Genomic DNA, 27,583 nt, shown 5'->3' with positions numbered 1-27,583 from the left:
CATCAGGGACAAGTGACATCCCCACAACTGGGTCCTGTGCAGTTTATTTTATTTTTTCCGTGATTCCTGCATTATTAATTACATATTATAATATAGAAGGACTGAGCAAATGAATTTACAAATTTGCTTTGATCGGAATTTAACATATTCCATTAAAAAATAACAGTTCTGATGAGCTTGATGGAAGAGAGAGCCCTAATTTATTCTTCGTCTCGCGCCGGGAACGACCGAGAATAGTCGATCTACAAGCTCATCACAACGCGTCACAGTATTCACATACGCGGCATGTGGGCTTGAGATCGGCTATTCTCGGCGCGAGACACCGTCGCGCGACTTAGTATATAACCGGGCTTTTTCCAACAGCGGTGGTGTCCCTGTTTTTCCCTCGTTCCACACACCCCTATTCCAAGCAGAATGGTCTGCTCCAGACAGACATGTCACGTTCGCTGCTCAGAGAGGCGAGAACAGGGAGAAGAGAGGAGTATACAAACCGCTGCCATTGCAGTTTATACCAAGTGATGTTGTCTACTCTTCCCTAAGTTTTCAACCTGCAATTACCACAAGGATAACGTTTGTTATCGGCCTTATTCACATTGAATAATCTTTCTTCGACGTGCTATGTATGTGGAGTAAAAAAGTTTCAGCGAGGACTAAAAGGACCGAAGATAAGATAATGAACTTTGGACTTTCCACACGCCTTTTCGTGTCATGTTTCCCGTCGTCGTCCTGGATAGAATAAAATAACAGCCCGGCGGCGTGGCGGCGGGCGGCAGCTGGGCGACATTCAGTGGAAGGAATTTTGCTGCACTTTTTTTTTTATCCGAGTGATAATTAAAAAAAATAAAAAACTTTCAACTTGCTTTTTTGAAGCGGAGCAAGAGAGCGTAAAATGTCTGCCAAAGCTCCAAACAAGGTGGGTCGGCTGGCGAAACTTAATACTGTTAGTTTGGTACCAGGTTGGAGTGTTTTCATTACAATGTCTGTTCGCTGTGAATGGGAACTGGGAAGAGATGCGTTAATTGTTGTGACTTAACTTTTTTTAATCGTCCGACATCATCAGTGAGAGGCACTGGAAGCGGGGGCTCTTTCTGAATCATATATATAGCCAACAGGCATTAAGTTAATCTTTTTGCTTTCAATTAATAGTGTTAGTTAATGGTCGCCGTTAGTGACGGTTGAGTAGACTTTAAATCACCTGTAAAGTGTGCGTGGTAATTATTATGCTGTACGCTCAGAACGAAGAGTCAGTCTACCTGTTGATGTCAGGGTTATGCCTCATTTATACTCTCTAGTACGACGGTGTCGCATGCCAAGAAAAAGAACAGATCTACAAGCTAACACGCCACAGCTTGTAGATCTGTTATGTTTGGTCACGTGAAGCGACATTGTAAAAACTGCATGGGGAGAAGCCTATTGAAAGTGCTGCGCCGTTTTTTTTGCGTGTTTGTTTTGTTTGTTTGCTGCTGCTACTAGTATTTGTGCACACTGTCTGTCGTCCCTCATCATAAAGCAAGCCGTTCTGTGCTGTGCTGTGCCAGTGCCGGGTAGAATAGTAGACAACAAGCCTGCAGAGTTTGGACTGAACTGGGTCAGGTCAGGTGTACTGACTGTAGTCGAGACAAACGGACAGAAAGACATTATGTCATTATGTCACAATCATATCAAACCTCTTGACTTTGTTAACTCTGACTTCCATTAATGTCTAGCAATAATAATATATTAATACATCCTGATGTTTACTTTGGGTTATTCTAGAAAACATGACCAGTTTTGAGTTTTCTAATCTAAAAGGCATGATGACCGCTAGAGCTTTGGTAGAGCCATATTTACCGTTTGATGTTATGTTAATGAAGGAGAGCAAGAGGCATTTTGTGGAAGTGCTTTTTAATTAGGTCATCCTCATATTAGAGCAGCTACACTACATATATTAACAAAGTAAATATATTCAAGATTGTAATTTCCACCTAGCTGTCGAGCATTTTTGTTTGACAAGTCAGGAATGTATTTGCTGTGTATTTAACTTGCGGTTGTGATATTCTGGTTTGGTCGGTTGTGCCAGTTCAGACGAAACCACCATTGTCCTGTCAGCGGGTGATGTTATGATTTAAAGTAAACACGTTAGTTATAGTAGCAATGACCTGCAACAGTGAAAGAAAATTACCGTAATAAATACATAAATGTAACTTATATAGATAGTCTGTGATAGTCAGCACAGAGAAGAACAATTTATGCAGGCTATTTTATTATCTGTGAAATGTTTGCCCTCTTTCCACGTGGGTTCAACATTGTTTTGTGCTATGGGTCAGTCAACAGCCGTTTTCAGATCAAAGAAAACACATTTTTGTCAATTGCATTATTGCCTAACATGGCACGTGTTTAAATTGATGTAATGTTTGGTCTGAGTGAGTTAATACCTTTTCCACAGCAGACTTGGGGACTGTTATTCAGGCCGTGACTGGTTGATTAGCAGCTCACTGCTCTGAGACAAGAGATCACATTAAGCATCCTACTCCACTCCTGCCTCTAACTGGCCCTACAGAGACACCCTATTCTGTGGTAATAAAACCCATCATGCATGCATCTTTCCTATGGTCAGAAATAATCTATGAAATTCATACCACTTGCATTCACCTACTCTCCATGTTGTGTCATTCACACAGCTCATGTAATAACTTCTAGTTCTACCTGATAACATCCATACCAGCAATATGAGTCACTTACTAATTAAGACTGAGTATGCTGAACAGTAAGAGAGATGATGTGATTCCTGGAAAAGAAGACACTTTGTGGCTGTGCTGTCCTAATGTTTCATGGGTCAAGAATGCTATTCTAGTGCAATACTATGACTCATACTCTGCCTTGGGTTTATAGTTGATGACTGTAAGCTTACTATATAATAATGTTATGTTTCAGCAACATCAATGAATGGGAATTCACAACTTTAACTTTCTTTTCAAGTTATATTTGTCTTCTTACTGTTTTTCAATAACGTCTACCTTGTGCAGCAGTTAGAAACCCTAATGCTATTTGTTATTTGGGGGAGTGTTCTTGTGAAAAAGGGGACTGTAGGCAAAGCTTTTTACTTGGTGCCACATATCCTGGGTGAACCCCAGAATGGGGGGGACAGTCTTGCTTGTTGCCAATGTCCCTAAAGTCGTTTGAAACCACATTAATCCTCTGGATGCCACTTGCATTAAAATAAGGACATTAACTCTTCCGCACGACATTTAATGTCTTCATTCCCCCTTTCAGGCTTTGATTCACTCTTATTTTAGGAATGCATTTGCAAAGACAGAAGAAGACATGATTTGTAGCACAAGTACCACCTCCAGCCTTTACGACGGGCTTATGTGCCCTCAGTGAAAAATGTTTGTATGCCCAGTGCCCACTCACTGCAAATTCAGTGTCACTTTAACTCTGAGAGTGTAAAAATGGGCCCACGAGGGTTTTAAATTAACATAATTAAATGAACACTGAGGATTTTGCAGTGCTCCTTTACCGCTGTCCTTATTTTAGATGGACAAGGTTCTATTAGTTAGGCAGATGAACAGCGAGCCCAAAGCAGCTACTGTTTTGCTTTGGTGATTACACATCTCCTATTAACATCAATGAAGGTGGGAGATGTAATTAGAGGACTGAGTGCTAAGAGATGAGAGGAGAGGTGATGCATTTGTTCTGTGTCCTTGGTTACGTGTCTATCTCCCACTATTAGAACTCATGTCTGAGAGCTGATGATGAAGTACAGAACAGATGGGTCCTTTAGTTTAACCACATCAACCCTGGCATCTATATTATTGTTATGGGCCAAATTTCTCAAGAAAATATTCTAAGGCCTTTGGTTAATTTTATGTTTTACGTTGCCGGTGTTGCATAGCGAAAATAGCAGATTTGCAAGTTCATGACTGACTATTTTCTTAATTATTATTATTTAAATTAAAGGGCAATTCAATTATTACCTATTTTTAGGCCGTTTTGCTTTTTTAGACACTGAAGAGAGGCCGGAAACTGAGGGCGTAAAAAAGGAAAGACACAGTTTTCCAGCTATGTGTGGTTATGTGGTATCCGGTCATCTACTGGTGTCTTTAGTATCTTCACTTGATTCAGGTGAGGTCACCTTTAGTAGAGCAGGCATGAGATAAGAAGGTTGTCCATGCCCATACAAGGCACGTGGCAACATGAACGGAGGCGTGACAATTTTGTCAGATTTTTATTTTCAGTGGAATTTGCCATCCAAACTGTACGTTCGCCATTAGTACCCGTGGTGACCTTTTGTCAACTGTAAAAGGACAGTAGTAAGAAAAAAGTCCCCACACACGCATCTTTGGTTTGCCATTGGCTGTTCCACTCACAATGTAGGTGGCGTTTGGTTTATTCCTTATTAATCCAATGAATAAAATATAGGGTTTTACAGCTGTTTTGCCGATAGCTTAGAAGCGAAACAAAGTCTCTGCTGCTGGTCAGTGTGCTTCGGACCTTCTGGACTGACTGCATTTATAATTGATTTGACCTTGGCTACTTTTGCGCATTGCACTCAGGGGCATGATGCAATTAATTATTTGGGCGCACCCATGTTAGATTCCAGAGAGTGGCGTAGTCACTTTGATTTATCCAAAATTATTGTATCATGCGAATTAGTCATATCATGCACTTTATGCTCTTCTCCCTATCTTCTTGACTGCATTGATGTTGACTGCACAGTTACGTTTTTCACCCACCTTACTTGTAGCGTGATGTGATGTGACAAGAGTGGTTGAGAATTAGTGTCCATTTGGTCACATTTGTGTTGCCTTGTGAGGGAGGTACTGTACATACACTTGCAACTGCCCTCTAGCGGATGAATAGGTGTATATAGTCCTCTCGGTAGGGATGCAGCGATATATCGGACATATACTATAAGCATCAATTTTATGCTGGCGGTGTTGGTGTGTTATCTGTAGCTTACCAAGATGTATAGATTCTGAAAAGTGATTTATTATAATGTATTTGTTTCCCTGGCACAAAAGGGGGAAATCATAACGCCAAAAGCTTCTTTTCCTTTCGACTTTTCCCTTCAGGGGTCGCCACAGCCAATCATCTGCCTCCATCTCACCCTGTCCTCTGCCTCCTCTTCTCTCACACCAACTCACTTCATGTCCTCTTTCACAACATCCATAAATCTTCTCTTTGGTCTTCCTCTATAGGCCCCCTGCCTGGCAGTTCCAACCTCAACATCCTTCTAGGCTTCTACCAATATACTCACTATCCCTCTTCTGTACGTGTCCAAACCATCTCAGTCGGGCCTCTCTGGCTTTATCTCCAAAACATCTGACATGCGCTGTCCCTCTGATGTACTCGTCCTTCCTTGTTAGTTCCCAGAGAGAACCTCAACATTTTAGTGTCTGCTACCTCCAGCTCTGCTTCCTGTCTTTCCGTCAGTGCGACTGTCTCTAAAACATACAACATAGCTGGTCTCACCACCGTCTCGTACACCTTCCCTTTCATTCTTGCTGATACTTTCCTATCACACCTGACACTTTTCTCCATCCATTCCAACCCACTTGCACTCATTTCTTCACCTCTTTTCCACACTCTCCATTGCTCTGAAATGTTGACCCCAAGTACTTAAAAGCCTCCACCTTCTTCACGTCTACTCCCTGTAACCTCACTGTTCCAATTGGGTTCCTCTCATTCACACACATGTATTCTGTCTGGCTGCGGCTAACCTTCATTCCTCTCATTTCCAGGGCATATCTCTACCTCTCAAAAATGTCCTTTACCTGCTCACTGCTCTCACTACAGATCACAATGTATGACGACGAACACCATGTACAGGCCTTAAAAGGGGCAGGAACAGCTGGAGGCCAGTTGACCAACTTGATCCTCTCCAGCCTAACTATCACTTAGCTCTGATCCATAGCTCTAATGCGTTTCATTTAGAGCTATGTTAATAGCTCCAATGACGGTGTCATTAGAAAGCCTACTTTCCTTAGAGGAAGCACTCTGCACCCCCACCACACGTATAAACGGTTCTTTTTGGCCAAAATGGGATTTTGTTTCCACTGGGGAAAAAAAACTTTTAGTTACTCCACTGCGCCTTCTACCAATATTGCCCAGAGAATTGCCTCATAGAGAATAAAAACGTTCTTTTTAGTTACACTAAAGAGGAGAGGCTGGTCTGCATTCATGCGAGCGGCGGAAGTTGAGAGTAACATAGCTCTAAATGAAACTCATTAGAGCTATGGACCAGAGCTAACTATCACTATGAGCCAATGGCCGCACTGCTTCGCTGGGCCCTACTTCAATTGTTAGGCTGTGATAATCTACCATTCAGACTAGTATCAAATTATGTACTGTGGATGTTGATCCACCTACATTTATTACATGCAACATGTGTCCTTTATTCTGTCTCATGGCATCCTTCACACACAGATGTAAACAGGAGTTGACTTACTTTAAATTGTTACACAAAACTTGATCTATGTGTGTAGCCTTTGGAACTTGAAACGGACGTGCTATTTCCACTATAGAACACAACACAGAATCAACAAAACCTGTCCTTTTGTTCAGTTCATCTGTATGAATTCCCCTGCTCGAAAATGTTCATACATTTCCAAACAGAAAATAGTGTAAATCTAAGGATTGCTGAAGTGAATGGGAGTTGGTCAACCCAGATGACTTAAGTTAGAACAGCTGTGTTCATCCTGCCATGTTGTTGGGAAGGCTTTGCAGTGTGGTGGTTCTCCTCCTGACCCTTTGTTCCTGTCCTGCTGCATTTCTGCTGTACTTCAAACTTGAGCAATAGATCAACCTTCGTCTTTGTGAACCATGTCGGACTGTTAGGCAGGTCCGGGGTTGGGGGATAGGTCAGTAAAATCTATACTTTGAAATATCCAACCTGTCCCTTTATTTCATTTCACAAAAGTCAAGTTTAGTTTAGTTTATTTTTAGTTATATAGTGCCAAATCACAAAATGACACAGTTTACATAGAGCAGATCATGACCATAAACCAACAATTTCCCCATGAGAAAGCACGTGAGAATGACAGCAAGGACAAATATCTCTTAACGGGAAGAAACATCAAACAGAACCTGGCTCTAGGAAGGTGGTCATCTGCCTTGACATTGGGAGAGAGGAGGACAGAGAGACACAGATGTATTAACTGTATAGCAAACAATAAATAATAACAGACCACAGACATAGTCCATGGAAACCCTTGTCTGTAGTCTCAATCCGTGGAAGACTCGAGACTGAGATGTAAAGCACAACAACTCTGGGGAAGAAGTCAACAGTTAACATGCATTGATGGGATATGAACGCATACAGATAGAGAGGGAGAGGACAGATGAGGACAGAGGAGCTTGGTGACTCAGGGGAAGTCCCCAGGCAGTATATGTATATACGTAGCAGCATATTAAACAAGTGGGACTTAACAGATTTGATGGTGAATGGTATCATTTTGCAACATGTGGTTGGTATACAACTTTTAGCTGCGATATCATATGACATGAGTGGGAGTGCATTTGAAGATGACTGGTTATCTTTATCGCAGTGCTCCTTCATTGCCTGACAACTGACATCAGCATTGATTCATAAGTCATGGAATGCATCTGTGGCAAAAATAATCTGTTGTCGTATGCTGTGTGTGTACACAGTCGTGGCGAGACTTTAGTCGGTTGTCACCTGTCTGTAGCGGTGGGGTGGCAGAGGGGGGGGAAGATCCCTATGTCTGTTTAGCCTTGCAAGGAGGGCTCGGGATAGGGAGGGGACCTTGCAAATCACAATGGAGGTAATGCGTGTACATTTATTTTGTCTGCATACATTTAGTGATATAAATGGGTTTTCATTGTAATGGGTCCCAGGACCCAGGGGTGGTCTTTCAGATGGGCCCCAGTGACATTCTATGAGTCCTACTTCAACAACATTATAGAGTACAGTACTGAGTACAGTATTGCATCCCAGGACCCCAGGAGGGTGACATGATTTTGTCCTTACTCAATTTAGTGAGTCTAAGGATGCAGGACGCAGGCTATTTGCACCACTTATACATTGTGCAGACCGAGTATTGCTACAGCTTGCTGGCTGCCTGTTTGCTCAAAATGTGTCTGTGTGCATTCATGTCCTGTGTATGTGCATCTCAAACATCATAAGATGTTCACTGGAAATATCATATGGGGTGTAATGTACCCACTTTATCAGCTGTCAGATTTTCTCTTTGACTTACCAATATGATGATGATGATGACGTTGTGCCCAATGTGCTGAGTAGCCTAAAGAAATGATAGGCCATTAGTCTGTGCCACTTTAGGGGTTGTACTTGTCACTAAGGTCTCAGACCTGTACTTGCCCATCGGGCACGTACAGGTCATGTTCTACCTACCCAAAGGTCATAAAGTCACTTATAAAATGATGGGTAAAATTTGCAAAATATCGCCACTTCAGACAGATTCAGACAAGCAAATATATTATTCTAAAAGTAAGTTTGTGCCCAGGCAAAATTGATAAATGTGTCTCCCTAGTCGCTAGTAAAAGGGAGGACAAAAAGGAAGCAATTGTTCCATGTGTTTCAGAAAGGGGAAGCTTACCTTGTGCGATAATAAAAATATCTCCTTTTGTTATTGAAATGTGGTCGGCTTTCAGAGTTGAGATGATGAGGGTGGAAGGTAGAAAGCAGCTGTTTTTATTTTGAGTCCACCGGAGGACCTAGAAGGGATTTGGATATCAAGGCTGTCTGACCTGCTTATCCTTTCATCTCAGCAAGGAATTCCAGGACAGAACCGCACGGCAGGAGGTCGGCGGATGGAACCGAGAGGAGAGAAAATAGAAAATACCTTTTTTGAATGGGAAGAGTGGGGGGTGGGGGGGGCAGAGGAGGCATGGAGGAAGGAGGGGTTGGGAGGGAGAGATGCACTGCCTTAATCAGAATCACATGGTGGATCTTAAACCTGCTGCTCTCACCATAATCACAGCATTATTGCTCAGTGAGTCACTGGAGCATTGTTACTGTCTCTGTGACACACACACACACACACACACACACACACACACACACACACACACACACACACACACACACACACACACACACACAATTCATTTTCAAAGAACTTATGTTGAGTTTGAGATATTGCCATATAGGCATGTGCAGTAGGTATCAATGCCTCAAGAATTCAGATTAGAATGAATGATCTTAAAAGCCCCCTTCCAGACAATTTTACTTGGCTACTACTTTTAGGCATTTAGCAGACACTCTTAATCCAGAGTGATTTACAGTAAGAAGAACAAAACATGGTAATATATCAAATACATAAATATAGTCATCAAGAATCATACGTAAGCTAAGAACCTTAGCTTACGGTGGAATATCATATAATTAAACTATGCGTATACATACACTATAGACTAGAGTGCTATGTCTACATACAATGCTATCTAAGTTACATAAGTTGAGCCTTTGCATACGCCTGTTAGTGTTAGGTCGTCAAGGCTAGGGCAAGGGCTAAAATGGAGTCTGAAGAGGTGGGTTTTCAGACTACGGCGGAAGATTGGGAGTGAGTCTGCAGTTCTGATTGCAATGGGAAGTGCATTCCATAGTTTTGGAGCCAAAGGGGAGCGTCGTCCCGGCGTTTTTAGTGAATATACTTCCAGCTTCCCTGCGATGGCTGATCTGAGCGCGTGGGAGGGTTTGTAGGGTCCGATCAGACTTGCAAGATATGGGGGTACCATACCTTCTGTTGCTTTGTAGGCCAACATTAGAGTTTTGTACTCTGCGGGAAGCGACCGGGAGCCAATGTAGGAGCAGAGAAGGGGGAGACATGTGAGAATTTTGGCTGGTTGAAGACTAAGCAAGCTGCATCATTCTGGATCAATTGGAGAGGCTTATGTGTGCATGCCGGTAGGTAGGCCAGTAAGTAGACCGTTACTATTACCACCCTCATGTTTTCACTAAACTTATGATTTACATTGTATACCTCTATCTATAACAACCAGAGACTCTAGGTAAGGGTTTTTTGACTGATTGTGAAACAGGGACCACCCTGACTAAGAATCAACCTGGGGATCACTGTTGTGTTGGATGGGGAATGGGGATATGTGCCAAGTGTTGCACAGAGTCTGTCCATTCTTGGCAATGGTGGTGGTGGACAGGGACATAGTCTGATGTCATTTTCTGGGTCCAACATAGCCCGTAGTTGCAAAAAGGTAATCATCTTGGCCGACAACTTTGCGCACAGTCGCACACTATGTGCAAGCAGCTCACTATTGGCCAATCACAGCGGGGCTGTGATCCGTTCTCAAGCTATATTATACATGTGGCCTGCGGTGGGATCAGTGGGATAAATAAGACGCCGACAAGAGACGTGCAATGTGCACAGTCAGATATACACACTCGTACAGTTCCCTTTACCATTGGATACATTAGTAATGTTTTTGAACAAGACATAATTTTTTTTATCTTTTTTTAAATATATATATATATATATATATATATATATTTAAAAAAAGATCGACTTCAATTTTTTTGAGTCGAGATGAGCATGATCTTTTTTCAGGCTCAGCAACATCTCAGAGCAGAATTTGCTCTCCTTCACCTACAGTAGGAAATTAAATCACATGCAAAATGTTAAAGTCTAGATTTGACAGAACTATAGAACTACAGAAGCATAAATTGCAGCATTGTAAGCAATAGACCATATTCACACGGTGGCCATGTTGGCATTTTGCATTGAAAAAGCAGGGTGGCAAGTTGCACGTTTTTTTGCAATAATGTTATAATAGATTTGGACTGGTCAGTGAAATGGAGGTGTGTGACACTGTAGCTGTCGTTGTTTCTATAAAGTAGCCAGGCCAACCAAGCTAGGCCAGCCTTCCATCATTTTTGGCATGACAGGTAGGGATTTATCAACCCTGTTATAGGCACAAGGGATTTGATCCGAACGCATGTGTGTACGTGAGAGAGACTTGATGCGAACGCATGTGTGTACGTGAGAGAGACTTGATGCGAACGCATGTGTGTAGTGTGTACGTGAGAGAGACTTGATGCGAACGCGTGTGTGTACGTGAGAGAGACTTGATGCGAACGCATGTGTCTATGTGAGAGAGACCGAGAGAGATAGAGAGAGGAGAGCGAGTGCATTTGCACTGGCAGCGTTGGCTCAGCTGATTCAAACTGGGAAGATTCATCCCAAGGCATGTTATGTGACCTCTCTCTCTCTTTCTCTGTCTCTCTGTGTCTCACTCTCTCTCTCACACACACACACACACATTCATTTGGATGCATATCCCAGACCCAGATGACATAAAGATGCTATAATTTTATAGTATATAAATAACAAATAATGTTATACAATATGCAAAACACGAGAGTGGAATTTTCGTACATTTGGAGGTTTCATTGTAAAATAACTACAGCATGAGCCATAAAGACAGAGGGAGCACATTTACACATTATTTGTTTTTCAGGGCTGGTTGTCCCTGAATTTGATCGTGACTCATTATATTTCCCTACCAAAACAGAACGGAGTCTTTATAAAAAATAAATAAAAGCAGTGATGTTTTTTCTGTAGTTTTTTGGTGATTATTTTTAAGTCAGATATACAGTACAATACATGCAGTCTTGTCTCTGATGTTGAGAACAGGGAGGTAGAGACTCTCCTGCCAGACTGAGCTCAATGTATGTTTGTCCACTCTGGCAACTTTAACCCATTTAGACCTGAGTTAAGAACATTCACTTTGAAATAATATATATTCAAAGATTTGCGACACATTTTTACGATCTTTAAAAAATATGGGCATACCTAACAATGGATGCCAAAAGAATGTGTGTTTTTATATCAAAAGTCCATATTTCTTTTTTGAATTCCTTGAAAACGTGCTGCGTGATGACGTGTATAGATACACATCAATAAAAGCCAATAAAAATGAAGCTCACCAGTTTGTTTCCCATGCTTCATTACTCCTCCTCCACAGGAGTAATGAATATTCATATCAAGTCACAAATATTGTGGCATTTGATTTAGTCTGTATCGCCTAGTTGTAACTGCTCTCCTTTCTTCAATACAGTACAGACACACATGCATGCTGCTACAAAACACTCCCTCGCCATCCTATGTAAAGGAGGCACTTGGTGTTGAGTTGTAGTTTGTCCTGCTCACACTCATATCACTCCTTTCCCAGTAACATATTTTCCAGTGTTATCTTGTAAAAGATAACGATGCCATTTGCTAATTGCGTCCACCATAAACAAGTCTGAAATCTCTTCCTCGAGCTCTCGGTTTGTTGTCTTTCTGTCTCTCCGTTACCTAAATCTCTGGAGAGTTAGAGCTGTGTTGTTTACAGTTTTCTCATGACAATCGCGATTAACACTGCAGGTCCTAAACCAGTAAACCTGCTATTTCTTGCAAGTTTGATCTGCACTTGTCCTTTACAAATGTTATGCAATGTCTATCATTCATTGTCAATGGAAGCCAGCGACATGACGTTGCAAAGATGGAATGATGCATGTAGCTGCTCCAAATCTACTCACAACAACTCGTCTTTGCATCGTCTCATCAGACCGTGTGAACGCACCAATATGCTTATTATTAACTCATGCCAAAGAAAGTGACATCACATACATGGCAATGCTAATACTGTCATGTGGAATGTAGGCTTATTCCCTCCTGGGGTGAAAACAGTTGAGAATGCTGGTTGTTTTCTTAATACTAGTTTCGTTTTTATATGTGTCCTCAGTGATGTGTGGGCTGTGGGGTGGCAGTGACTCAGGATGTGTGGCAGTGACTCAGTGATGTGTGGGCTGTGGGGTGGCAGTGACTCAGGAGCCTCAGTGATGTGTGAGCTGTGGGGTGGCAGTGACTCAGGAGCCTCAGTGATGTGTGGGGTGGCAGTGACTCAGGAGCCTCAGTGATGTGTGGGCTGTGGGGTGGCAGTGTCTCAGGAGCCTCAGTGATGTGTGGGCTGTGGGGTGGCAGTGACTCAAGACAAGAGCCTCAGTGATGTGTAGGCTGTGAGGTGGCAGTGACTCAGTGATGTGTGGGCTGTGGGGTGGCAGTGTCTCAGGAGCCTCAGTGATGTGTGGGCTGTGGGGTGGCAGTGACTCAGTGGGCTGTGGGGTGGCAGTGACTCAAGACAAGAGCCTCAGTGATGTGTAGGCTGTGGGGTGGCAGTGACTCAGTGATGTGTGGGCTGTGGGGTGGCAGTGACTCAGTGATGTGTGGGCTGTGGGCTGGCAGTGACTCAAGAGCCTCAGTGATGTGTGGGCTGTGGGGTGGCAGTGACTCAAGAGCCTCAGTGATGTGTGGGCTGTGGGGTGGCAGTGACTCAGTGATGTGTGGGCTGTGGGGTGGCAGTGACTCAGTGCTGTGTGGGCTGTGGGGTGGCAGTGACTCAGGAGCCTCAGTGATGTGTGGGCTGTGGGGTGGCAGTGACTCAAGACTAAGAGCCTCAGTGATGTGTGGGGTGGCAGTGACTCAGGAGCCTCAGTGATGTGTGGGCTGTGGGGTGGCAGTGACTCAGGAGCCTCAGTGATGTGTGGGGTGGCAGTGACTCAGGAGCCTTGCCGTTTGGGGAACTATAAGGTTCCCAGATCGATCCCAAGCTCTTGCTGGATTCATACTGATGTTTTTGCTTTGTCTTCCTGATAACTGATAACACGTCACACACACAGACGGAAGCTCTCCCATCAACAACCTGATTGAATGCACAACAAGGGTTTCTTTTATTGGCTCTGCCCTAAACTTAACTATTCCATTGTCGACTAAAAAGTTGTAATTAATTAATTTGCCAGTCAGTCTGAATGGTTGACACTTGAGGGTTAGAGCGAGCAGTGCTTTGTAGATGACATTTATGTATGATCTTGTCTGTGCTGTGCATCTCATAAAAGTATGCTTAAGACCCCCGCCCCACTCTGGCTCTCATCTCACGGCCAATGGTAATTGCATAGCCAGTTAAGTGGTGGGAACATGACTGTTCCACCAGTAACTCATTAATTCACTATAGATGCTGGCCCACAACATGTCTATTGTGGCAGAGACCTCAGAAGGCTTGGGAATGCTGTGGAGTGGGCTTGGCCTCTTGTTTTAGTTGCACCATGTGACTCTGCAGGGCTGCGAGCTGTGGTTCAGAATTGCACAGTGATAAAGATTAACAGCAACTTAAAATTTGAAAGGCATGTTGTTATTGTTTTTCTCTCACCCCAGAATGGCACAATCACCTCACCCAAAATGTTTTAACTGTCCAGTACACTTAGACACTGATACTGTATCTCTTGCAAAATATTTTAGATTATACAATCGGAGACGAACTGAAATCTGTTGTTATTGTTGGCTAGTGTTGGCTATTCTTTCAACTGTCAAGGGGGCAAACAAACGTTGTCATGGACCCCCTGCTGAATGTTCCCTTTGTTTAACACATCTGTATGTGTACTGGCATTCTCTCTCAAGTGCTTTAGCGTGTTTCGTTGCTGTCAATCCCAGCTCAAGTGCGATATGGAGCTCTTTAGCTTACTTGCATGTTGTGTTTTGGTTTGTCTGTCATTGACTCACCCACAGCACTTTTAGCTGATTGCTGCTAGGCAAGCAACAGCCTATCCAATATTCAGAGATTGACCTGATCTGACTTTGACTGTAGCCAGATTGTTATGACTTTAAAAACAAACAAACAAACAAATACATAATAATAATTCAATGTACCACTCATTGTCAGTTGTGGCTTGGACTTCAGTGAAATAACTTGACTGCATTCATGTGCTGTGTTTGTGCTCCCATTATATGCACTGCATTCAAAACGGTGAGGAAATGAGAAGCAATATATTGACAGAGATAAACAGAGGGAGAGATTAGAAACAGAGGGAGAGCGCCAAAGGGTGGAGAGAGAGAAAGCGAGGGAAACACTTTGGAATGAGAAACAGGCTGTGAGAGACAGAGTTGGGTTTTGTCTCCTTATCAGCACATTCCGTACGTGCGTGCATGTGTGCGTGCGTGCGTGCATGTGTGCGTGCGTGCGTGTGCGCTAGCAGGAGTACTGATAGCTATGTGTCCGCTGATTGGGTAAAATCCAAAGGTTTCTGCAGTGGAAGTATCTGTTTACTGTCCTGACCACCTTGACCTGTACAAATAAAAACACAGCACAACAGACAGAAAACGCAGCACGACAGACAGAAGAGTAAGAGTGTGTGTATTTATGTAGCCCTGCTTGTAGTGTAGAAATTGAATATCCCCTTTTGACCAGAGAGGGCATTCCTGTTTTGCTGAGCCATACATGTCCAGGATTGCCAGGCAGGAGAACTGGGCTGGAATCCAGGCGTTTAGTCGCATGCATGCACGCCGCGCACGCACACTATCGACAGTATTTAGAGTTATTAAATCCATATATCTTACAACCTTTGCTTAAGAGATCCAAGTTAGCTATGCTATATATATGGTCATATGCATATATGGGACCAACCGACTTCAAACTTGGCGCTCGCAGCTGCAAGGACACGAGAGAAACTACCACCGTAATCATTATGGTGGTGGATATCCAGTTGTCCAGAACCAGCATATAAGGACTGAAAGATACAGAAATCTCCATATATGAGCATAAAAAGGACACAGACGGGTACAATGACATTAAAGCCCCCAGCACTATATGACTTGGACAACAATATAGGTTGTAGTGATGTGCCGACCGGCTTTTTTTTTCATAACCGTGGGGGGGGGGGGGGGGGGGGGGGGTCAGTCAGTGGACAGCCTGCACATCAGCCCTGTGGAGCTACACTGCTTAGCGGAAATAATCCTCATTTTACAGGGCCAGCACCTGATCCCAAAGACCCCTGATGAGGCTGACTCCACATGAGTGATTATACCATGTCCTTCATGGTTGGGTCACCTACCAGGACCACCGGGTCCTTATTTCATACAGAGAAGGCCATGATGCTGTTGTTAACGGTTAACCTATTATTTGTTTCATGGGGATTGTTGTACAGTAAGTGATTACTCATCAGGAAATTTACTGACCGGTTACAGTAGTATCAACTATGACCTATGAGTTCTCAAATCATGTCATGTGGATCAAATGACTAGCCAGCAGTGGGTACAACATCATGCATCCCTTCCTCTGACTGCCACTGCTACCAGCATGGCTTTTTGAGACAATTAACAATTCAAAACTCATCACTGCTGCAATGGAGTTCGAGGGGTGCTAATATATTAATCAACTCATGTTGATTAGGTGACGTAATGGTGATGTAAAACAAACTGTGCCAACAGAAACATTAAATGCCATTAACAATAATGACAATATGACGTAATGAGGGACTATAAATATTTCGTTGCGTTTTTAATATCAACGCACTGCTGCATTAAAATTTAGAACGCACGTACGTATGTATGTAATATAATCTTTCAATTTAAGAAAATGTCATATTTTCTAAAATATCAGATTCCAGATCTACAAGCTGTTCTGAACTTGTTGGTCAACTTTTTTCACTTGTAAGACTCCTTTCCTAGAAATGTAGTGGAGTCAAATATTTATATTTGATATGAAGCAAAGTCTCGAGCAGTACTTGTAAATGTACTTGTCTACCACTGCTCAGGGTTCTGTGACAGAACAGAGCTGACACTAATTGATCTCGGCATGTTTGAGTGGTCAGCACATCATTGCTGGCTCATGCACTGTTGTATCATCATAATCATCATCATCATTGTCTCCACCAGGCCGAAGGCATGGGGAGGGAGTATGTTTTGCACTCCATCTGTCTGTGTGTGTGTCCTTCCGTGGCGTCCATCCATCTGTGTGTACAGCTAATCTCCGGCACCGTTGGCTCGGCCGATGCCAAACTTTGCACACACACTCCCTGGATGCCAACGACTAACTTCTGCCCTAAATTCTTCAGAACTGTTATAGTGCCACCATGAGAAACAGATTTTTGCTAAACACATTTCATTACATGACTCGTACACATTTATCCTTATATCACACAAATCGGTACTATACATTATCTCTCTCATGTGATCAACATGGATCTGTCCCATTTCCCATATTCCATCCCGATTGGCTAAGATTGCCTCCCAAAGCTTGCAGGATTCGTCCGTTTCAAACAAAATGCCACAAATCATGAACAGTGTCAGTGACACAGCGTGTGATTTCCGTGAACATATACAAACACATTTTTTTAATCGGCCTCATGGAGGCAGAGGCGCTATAACAGGCCAAATCATGTTTTACCTATAACTGCACCGATCTGTGTACAACTTTGTATGTGCACTCCCTAGAAGCCAAGGAAAGTCCTTTGCCTTGTCTGTCTAAGTGTATATTGCCTATTGGCTTGTCTCTGTCCTCTATACCAGTGTTTCCCAACCTGTGTCGCAAAGCTTTGGTGTGCCGTTTGATGTGTCCAGGTGTTCTGCCTGATTTGACTGAAATTAAGACTATCCCTCCCCCGAAAGCAATAGCTACTGAGCTGCAGGCTTCCTATTGTTGCGTCGTTGTTGTAACACGTCTAATTAGACATGCGACAACAACAACGGCGGAACAATAGACTCTTAACGACCACTGTACGTTGCAGTCCAAAAAAGCGCTTGATAAACCTGTGCAATTCATCCATCCAGACCAAAAGCAAAACCCCCGCTGTTAATTTTGCATCGCATTGTAAACAGCTGTGCCTCATTATAGCCACACACGTTTCTAACTTGCGGTCACAGTCGCGATACTTTTCAGTTGTGTGGTACTTTTATATGGATTTAACTGTAACAGAAAGTTCTATCCAGACTTTCCACAGTCCCATCTCCCAGTCACGGAGCTGGGACTGACACACACACACACAGACGAGTCGACGAGCAGCACATATCCAGACCAGCTAGAAGCCAGAGGTGTTGCCAGTATAACTCTATGGCAGAAACAAGCCACCTAGGTCTATACAAAATAAGACAAAAAGAAGCAACACTGGTCGTTTCTGGCCAGTGTTGCCAAAGATGTTTATAAGCGATTTTGGGATTATTTTTGTAGATTGAAAAAATATTGGGGGTCCTTTGCTCTTGGCATGAAAATGTTTGAGAACCACTGCTCTAAAACAATATTTGACAAAGTTTGAGCCACAAACACATTGCTCTCTCTCTTCTCCTTTTGTATAAATTAGATATGATTCTGCTTCAGTGCTTATAGAGAAGTAGCCTATGTTAGTTTGTTTTATGGAAACAGTTGTTTGTGTTGAATGTGCTAATTGCACAGAATTATTCAAAAGAGAGAAAATGGGCAAGCCATAAAATAATGCACATTGCACTTTTGTGGAAAAAAGGTTAAAAAATAATAATATATATATGTATATATCTAGGTGTGCCCCGAGATTTTTAGGCTATGAAAAGTCTTCCCTGGGACAAAAAAGGTTGGGAAACACTGCTCTATACACACACACACACACACACACACACACACACACACACACACACACACACACACACATAAACACAGAGAGAGCTCCCTCCCTGCCTTTCTATAACAATTACACCCTGGTCTACAACTGGCTGCAGCGCCCTGACGGTTGTGATGAAGGTATTTCGTTAGGTTAGTAGCCATGTATACATGTCATCAGATTCATCACATGGCACAACAGAACACATGCTAATTCAGGAAATGAACAGAATGTGAAAGCTTGCATGAATGGTTTTCATGTCGTTATGTGTGTTGGCTGATGAGTGGCTTGCCTTGCAGACACTTAACTGTGTGTGTGTGTGTGTGTGTGTGTGTGTGTGTGTGTGTGTCCAGCATGCCATTGCAACATTGCATTCTCGCTTGCATATTTTCTCTTCTGGGATCCATCCAACAAGATATACTGTATATAGTTGTCATGGATATAATAACCCCATTGACATGGAATGGGCATGATAGTGGTAATGTAGGTGTTGCCCATTCCACTGTGAGTGCACTGCACTGATAGGAAACTGTCCTTCTCCTCCTCCCACCTCCCCATTCAGTGCACTGCACTGATAGGAAACTGTCCTTCTCCTCCTCCCACCTCCCCATTCACTGCACTGCACTGATGGGAAACTGTCCTTCTCCTCCTCCCACCTCCCCATTCAGTGCACTGCACTGATAGGAAACTGTCCTTCTCCTCCTCCCACCTCCCCATTCAGTGCACTGCACTGATAGGAAACTGTCCTTCTCCTCCTCCCACCTCCCCATCCAGTGCACTGCACTGATGGGAAACTGTCCTTCTCCTCCTCCCACCTCCCCATCCAGTGCACTGCACTGATAGGAAACTGTCCTCTTCCTCCTACCTCCTCCCCATCCAGTGCACTGCACTGATAGGAAACTGTCCTTCTCCTCCTACCTCCTCCCCATCCAGTGCACTGCACTGATGGGAAACTGTCCTTCTCCTCCTAGCACCTCCCCATCCAGTCCTCCAGTGCACTGCACTGCACTGCTAGGAAATTGTCCTCTTCCTCCTAGCACCTCCCCATCCAGTGCACTGCACTGATAGGAAACTGTCCTTCTCCTCCTACCACCTCCCCATCCAGTGGGCATCTGCTAGTGGAAGAAATGCCCTAACCAGTTCCTGTGCCTCTTCTCCAATTTATATGTCATTCTGTGACTGTCATTCTCTCCAAAGTGGGTGGGGTATCCTCTCCTGCGAATGACATCAGAGCAAAATGGCCACCGTGTGAATATTGTCAATGCTGTGGTGGGTCAGAAATCCTGATCTACTGCTAGCTGGCATCTGCTAAAGTGTAAAAACTTTATCTTGGCTGAAATTAGTATGTGGAATGCCAGCAGCACTGTCCTACCAGACATCTGGGATGTGTCTAGTGTGCGTGTGTGCGTGCGTGTGGGCGTTCATGTATGCACATTGTGCGTGTGTGTGATTATGTCTGTAAAAACCAAGCTGTCCCAGGTGTTTATTCCGGTGCTTTGACCCCAGAACACCAGAGTGAGTCATGGGAGCTGCAATCCCAACACTGTAGCGAGAGTTAACTGCTCCTCTGAATCACACTGTTAAAGGATTAGTGTATTCAAATTGTAATTCCTTTTATGTGTATGCTGTTGTGCATGCATGTTAGCCTATCCTCTCTCGTGCTTAATACACCTTTCAGGCACGTAAGCCAAACTTTGGACATAAAACAATACAGTTAAATTGTACAGTTTGATAGATAAAGTATGTATCTGTTAAGGTTAGGTTAGGATCCATAACAGGATATCACGGTTCAGTGGATAATAACACTTATCTTTATCTTTTATGTCACAGTCCAAATGAGAGCAGTCATGTTATGGAGAACGGAGATGCAAAGGACAGGCAAACTAAAAGCTCCCTGCTCGTGCTGTGGGGCGCTATGAGAGGACATTCAGGACAACATGGTGAACAAGCCTAGTGCAATATATGCTTTCTTGCAGGCTACTTTTCAACAAGCAAAGAACATTACAGAACGAATAAATTGTACATGGCAGACAATTGGGGAGTAAATTAAGTAAAAAAAAAAAAAGAAAAATCCAAGTATTTTTAAAGATGGAATGTAGAACAAATGTGCAAATACTTATAGGGAGGAAGCTCTCATGGTGAGACAATTAGATTGTGCTCCTCAGGGCAGTTGTGTTGTGATCTGCTCTGTTACAACAGTGATCTATTCATGTGTCATTGTTGGATGCAATCTAAGATTCAATTCTCATATGTACTGTGGACACAATCATTAACCTAGCCCTAGATCGTATAATATAATACCAGTAGGGTGAGAAGCGAGGGGCAATGTCTTGAGTGTACACTAGGGTTTGATGAGGTCAGATGAGGTCAGATCAACATATGGAATGAATGCTGTATTTGCATTATATGGAGCATGTCACGAGGCGTGGCGGACGGACTGACTGACAGGTTTTGCAGGTTTTCATAGTAAACTGCAACCCTACAGTCGCTATAATACAATATATTATATAATGTAATGCGAGTACAGCATGCCCGCATACAGTGACAGTCTCTATGGACTGCAAGCCTTGACATGGACAGCGTGAATGATCTTAAGATGAGGTAAACTACATCAAGCAGGAATTGTCGTTTTTCTTCACAGGGACTTTTCTGTGGAAGCTTAAGCTATTTCCTGCAAACAGGAAGTTGAGAGTTTTCCTGTGTGCTCCACAGGCTGCTCTTGGTTAGGCCTACTTCCTGCCTGAGACTATGGGACCAGAGCAGACCCACTAACCTAAAGCTCTGTCAGGGTCTTACCTTAAGGCTTACACTACTAGTCTAACACAATACAACGTGAATGACTTAAACAGGGATATTTCACTTGGGCTACTCAGGCTTATTCACAAAAGCCTGAGTAGACAATAAAATTATCAAGTTTATTTTTAAGTGAAATATCCCTTTAAGTAATACTGTAAGGTTTTCATAAAATACATAGAGGTGCTCAGGACCATCCCTGTTGTAGATGGACAAAGGACCACTGTAGTATTAACTGTACAAAACTCCTCAGAAGTCAGTGTTCCATACCAAATTGGCTCTAAAGCACTTTCTTTTTTTAAATGCTGGCACATGATGCCAGAGTCGTCTGGCCCGGCCTCTTACTCTGGCCTTTTATCTTCGACTGCCCTGTTGTGCATGGCTGTGCCATAGCTTTGTGTGTTTTGATACACCCACTGCATGAAGCATTTGTTTGGAATGTCCGTATAGATGTCTGTGGGAGGAAATGTGGTGAGTAATGCAACACTGGTTGTCAACCGTTGGAGACTGACGAATTGATGGCCTGCATTGTCATTCGCTCTCCTGCACTTGTCTTCCCACTTATGGCATCAGACATCCTCACCTGTTCAGTTGTATTTGATCGAAATGGAATGAGAGATATACAGAGAAGCCTTGAATGCCAGACCTGTCTGTACGTATCCTAGCTTTCCACAGCAAGTTATTATGATCCATTCCGTCGTTCAGGCGTTCTGTCAATCAGACAGTGCAACCTGGAAACTGGGCTGATTTCAGGCCTTTGAAGGCCCTGAGTGGGCTGTTATGATCTGTACTGGACTGCTAGGCCGGACTGGGTTAGTGGGTTGGGCTCAAGCAGCCGGGCCGTAGTTTGAACAAAGAGGCCCTGTAGTTTTAGATCATGGCTCTGTGTGTGTTTCCATTCCAATACCAATGCCTGCTCATTCTTTCCCAGCACAGAGCCTTGCTGGACAGAGCTCAACCCTATGTGAATATATAAATACACCAGCCGATCGACAGTCCATGCACCATCAAGCTCACCATTGTTTTACATTACTTCCATTTTCTTACCATTCTTCTCTTTTTCAAAATCAAACATTGGTTTTGGCCACCAGAGATGTGTGCAGAATCAGATCTTGTGATATGATCTTTTAATACTACATCAGATTACCAGGTTGGTACTCATTGCTGAGCTGCAACCATCAAGAAATGTGTGGTGCAGCAGGTTGTAATGCTTTACCGCACGTGTTAGGGATTTTTCATACTCATAGGTTTCCAGACCTTGAAGATGATTCTCTGCAGAGAACAATGTTTATTGAAGCACCGCCTGGGCTACAAAATCAAAGTGTCAGACCGTGTTTTAAGTGAAGTAGGGTCTTTCCTATGAAATGTTGGTCTGCCAAAGCGAAAAATGTGATTTGTAGGACACATAGCATATAATGTACAGTATATGTCTGTGACTGTCATTGTCTTGCTTATTTGTTGCTATTCGATCATTGCCCTGTCGCTAGTTGAGCACGTCAGCATAACCATTCAATTCAATTAATAGTGCTAAATTAAGTTGTCTCAAGACAGATTACATGTAGAGCACCAAAGACCCAAAGTGACCAAACATTTTGTGTACACCGTTAACTGTGTACCGGCCCCAATCCCTAATACACTAGTTTCCGACCTGCTGCCCCATGTTGTTGCCCCAGCTGCTAATGCAGATGCTGCTAATGCAGATGCTCCCATCTCCATACCTTTCATGTGTGATTTGAAAAGACCCGACTCCTCTTTCTCCAGCCTGCTCATACCTCGCATTCACTCAGCCTGCATGGTGAATCACTGCTGCGCACAGTGGTGATTAATTACTATCTTAATCTCATCTGAGATTCAGAGCTTTAGCCTCAGTGGAGTAAACACACACATGCTTACCAGTGTATACCCTTCTCAGTGTCCGCCACTCGTTAATTTGAGATCGCCGCTGCTTAATTCTTATGACCTGTTGTGAGCTTGGAGGTGCACGACACTGTCGTGTGACAAAGTATGAATTGGGCTGTGTTCTGCATGGTCTCCTCACATGGGTCGCTGAGACGATCCCCCTAGACTAGGGAAACGGTACCTTTCTATGGTTACCAGATTTCAATTGGCTCGACTGTCGGCTGGAATGTGTTTTTGTTTTGTATAGCTTTTTCTAAGATGATTTCACGACGAATTGTATTGTTCATTAGTAGGCTGCATGCCATGGACGCATCATTGATGGTGAGTAAGTTGAGGCTTATCGGTTTATTGCTTCATATTCCTGTCGGTCAGTAACTTTGCTCTTACCTGATCATCTCAGATTAAATCAAGTTATAACTGTACATAAGAAAGCAACACTGTTGCCGTTTCAACAAATAATAATAATAATGTTATTGGAAATGTGCAAGAAATATCTGTGAAACATTTATATGATCCATATTCCATAATGATTTGAATACAAAAATAACATTTAGATTTTGAGGGCAAAATCAACAAAAAATATTACCTGTACTGTACTCTGCCACAGGTAATCATGCCTGAGGAAGGTCTACACGACACTGGCTTTTTTCTTGTTTTTTTCTGGAAAAACGTATTCAAAAATTACAAAAATGTTATTGCAACAAGAACCCCAAAAGGGGATCCCCATCTTGAAGTGTAAAAACCTGCAAGTGGCAGTGTGCAGGTATGTCTTTTATGGTTGATTTAGTCTACGGTTTGTCACCTACGCACCTGCTTTTAAACACATGGGTGTACGGAAGTTCTTTTTCGCAAATATTTTGATGCCAAAAATAAGAAGAAATGTAATTGTGCGAGTGGTATACTCTGTACCGCTGTTATTATTAGAATCAAATAAATGTAAGCTGTTAAAGGCATTTTAGTTTAGTTTAGTTTGCGTGTAGTATTTAAATGATTTTTTGTCTCAGGAAGCATGCAATCCTAACTTGTTTCCATGTAGCACCTCTTGACTCTACTAGAATTAAGTCATTTTTACTGGCTCAGCATAATTCGATTGACTGGATTGTGTCACTGTTGTAATGAAAAGATCTTTTGTATCCGACAGGAACTGTGCTGTACAGTGCACATAAGGGCAATGATGTTATCAGACACACTTACGAAGAATCAAATTAACTAAACTCAAAGTGTTACACAGTATGAGTTGTTCATGTGGAGCTGCCGCCCTCAGAACTTTTCAAAAGAAAACATACCGTACAGTATTAACATTTTAGAGTTATTTTTTACTTCACAAAAACACAGGCCGCCTATTAGTTTGCTATCTCTGACTCATTCACCTGACCTATGGTCCCAAACAGACCAACGCCCACATGGCTCATACTCCCTGTTCCAGTATAAGCCCTCCCTTGCAAGGCCAAAGGGATGGAGATGACAGCCGGGCTGTGCGACTGTCCAAATGTGTGCATGGGCAACATCTGGACATACAGCTGGACTTCACTCTATGTGTGGCTGGGATTTGGCAGAGAGGAAGGGGTGTTTTTTTTATGAGAAAGCTCATATGTCTGCTCGCTTTGGAAAAGGATTAGGCCTCTAGCTGAAGGTTTAACATGGATAGTGCACGGGTGTGTTGCTAAGAGTGAGGGAGGGAGCCAACAAGGGAGAAGAAGAGAATTGAGAAAAACAGTACATTAAGGTCTTTTCAACCTGTCAGTGTGTCTTGTTGTGAGGCACGTACTGTATGTACGCCATCAGCCATGGCCTTGCTGTCTTCCTCCTCCCCGCCTCTCAACGTCACCCCCTGGTCCAAGGACAAGGCCACCTGCCTGCCTTCCGGCTCAGTCACATGACCCCAACATGCTGTTTGTCATGGTATGGCCTGCTCTGTCTGCCTGCACTGCTAAATGAATGAATGAATGAGAGAGTGTGTGTGTGTGTGTGTGTGTGTGTGTGTGTGTTTTTTGGGAAGAGAGAGGGGGGGTTAGCGGCGCGCTGGCTAAATGGGTCAGGTCCCCTCACACAATAGCAGTGTGGCTGTGGGAGACGAATGGACGGACAGGGAGGAGGGGTCTGCGTTGGGAGACCCAAGCCCTCTGCGCCAATTATAGCCATAAATAACATCAACACAGAGCCGCCATGCAAATCGGGGTCAAAGGGTTAACTGTTCCTTTATACACATAAAGAAGGTTCAGGTCAACTGACTCATAATGTAATACAGTGCCTAGGAATGCAAGAGGGGTTTTGCTGGAGTTAAACCTTTTTTGTTTGAGGGACCCCAGCCTCTCCTATGCCCAGCTTTGTGTTTGTGTGTAGCCCATAGATGATTTGATTGGCTGAGCACCCATAGCGATGATTTGATTGGCTGAGCATAAAACAGAACATTGAGGACGCCAATTGTGATTGGCCGGAATGTGATGATGTATGATGATATCATTTGACACGGGTGTGATTTATTTCTAAAAGAAATGCCACAGCCATCCACAACATGCTTCTGCTTTGAAGCCCTGACCTATTGACTGTTGTAGACCCTTTTCATTGAGCTAATCCAGCTGGATACGTGTTCTCTCCTATCAGTAGAATGTTTCCCAAAGCAGATAAATGGTATGTAGCTTGAATCTTATAGGGGAAAAGAGTAAAAAAACATTTCCTGCAGTATCTCAGCCACGTGTGGCCGTGGACATAGGCAATGTATGAGGGTTATGGTGTTTAATTTCAATGTCATGTCTTATTAGTACCTTTTCTCTTACTCTGTTTTAGTTATCACCATTGACTTGCTGTTCAAAAGTCATTACAGCATACTGTATCTGCCCAGTTTTTGTCCACACCGTGACACAGCCCTCATCCCATTGGTCCACTTTAACGGTCCTCGTCTGTACCTGGGAACGTCAGTGGGTACTGTACATACTGTACTATATCAGCAGTACTGATGTTAGCCTATAGCCTGACTGTAGGTTAGATGACACTGAAGGTAATAATAATAATAATGATACTGCCATAGATGGTAGTTGTGAAGGTGTGTGGTTTGGTTGTTAAGGATGGTGATGAGGGGTTGAGGGAGCGTGATTACATTGATGATGGGGCTAGACTGACGACAGGGCCATCTTTAAGAAAGCTGATGATTGCAGAAGGTGTGGTGGTGGCTAAGTGTGTGTTTAGTCTCTCTACGTTGTGTCTCGTCCTTACCCTGGACCCAGTGCTCCCCACCATGTTGGCCTCTGCTCACTGCTTAGCAGCCTGCAGTGGCCAGCTGTGTCATTAGAGGCTGAAGGCAGGTTGGCAGACAGGATAAAGGTCTGGTTATACTTTGTAGCCGCGATTCTGTACATGCTTCTATTTGATACCTGCATGCGTTCAAGAGCAACACAACACAGACTGCACTCAGCCGCAACCTTCTTCCAGACTTGTGCAAGCGGCCATTGTGACAAGAGTTATACTGTCCTGAATAACTGTCTTATTTAAATAATTTCTGTGCATATACATTACTGTTACCCATTCTGTTTTATTGTGCTTGTAACCTGCCAACCCGCCAATCACTCAAGTCATTTATTTATTTTCACACGCTCATATGGATCTCCTTACTCATGTCTTCTCAAACAGTGTCCATTTTATAGCGCAATGTGCAGGTCAGCATACCTGCGTACCCACAACGCATGGCACATCAGATGACCGCGCGGACGTAGCTGGTGTTGAAAGGTATCATGCGGACCCTTGTGGCTATGCAGACGTGGGAAGGATAATTTGGCCTGGACACTGCTGCCTCATCAGCTGAATAGATGCAGGGGCAGAGCTGTAATTGAAAACTGGGAAAACATTCAGGTTTATTTTGTATATGTTATGTCATAATACTTTCGCTCTACAAATGTGCGATACTGCTCTTTTGACACAAAGTATAAATATTGTTGTAAGCATTCAGTAAGAATGCAGTGTGTCGAGTCATGGTATTTTCAAAACTGGGAATTATCCCTATTCATGGGATTCGGTTGTGTTTTTCTGCATATTGCAGTTTTGTGGATCTCGGACCAGATGTTATGATGTATTTAAAGGTTTGTTGCCATTTCACAATCCTGAAGGAAATTTACACTGCAGAATAGGACTTGGTAGGTGGATGGAAGGCAAAAAGCCTTCGCCATAAAATAAGACTGTAAGCTGAAACTGAAGTTAAAACACGTGATAATACAAAACAGAATAAAGAGATGATTTCATTTGTGTGTACTTACCGCTGGTGTTTGATTAGGCTTGAGCCTTTTGCCTGTGCCATTAGGCTAATGCAGCATGGCAGGCCAGAGGAACAGTTGGATGGTGCCAGGGGCTAGCTCAGAGGCTCACCTTGCATGAACTTCTCCAACCACAAAAAACCCCCAAAGAAAAAAAATCTGCTGGCTGCTTACTCATGTGCAAATGGCGTACATAATTTCTTTTTCATATTTTTGAGAGAGTTCCAGTTCCAGCCACAGTTATGCGTCAACCTGGGCACGTTGCCACAAGCAGACAGCGTGTCAT

The 27,583-nt window shown here is 43.2% G+C and overlaps 1 protein-coding gene across 7 annotated transcripts in view; it reads left to right on the top strand.

The window, feature by feature from the left end:
• Positions 1-465: 465 nt before the first annotated feature.
• Positions 466-27,583, top strand: part of tjp1a (tight junction protein 1a) — a 75,949-nt gene continuing 48,831 nt past the window's right edge. For all 7 annotated transcript variants that reach the window (XM_080760643.1, XM_080760642.1, XM_080760639.1 and 4 more), the window contains exon 1: positions 466-913. In XM_080760643.1, the coding sequence (XP_080616769.1) occupies positions 890-913 (24 nt within the window). In that variant the 5' untranslated portion in view covers positions 466-889. The remainder of the gene's footprint in view (positions 914-27,583) is intronic.

The sequence above is a fragment of the Protomyctophum bolini genome (assembly GCF_963924005.1).
Source record: "Protomyctophum bolini genome assembly, chromosome: 1".
NCBI lineage: Eukaryota > Metazoa > Chordata > Actinopteri > Myctophiformes > Myctophidae > Protomyctophum > Protomyctophum bolini.
Note: the sequence above shows the minus strand (reverse complement) of the source record. Positions and strands in the feature narration are given on the sequence as shown.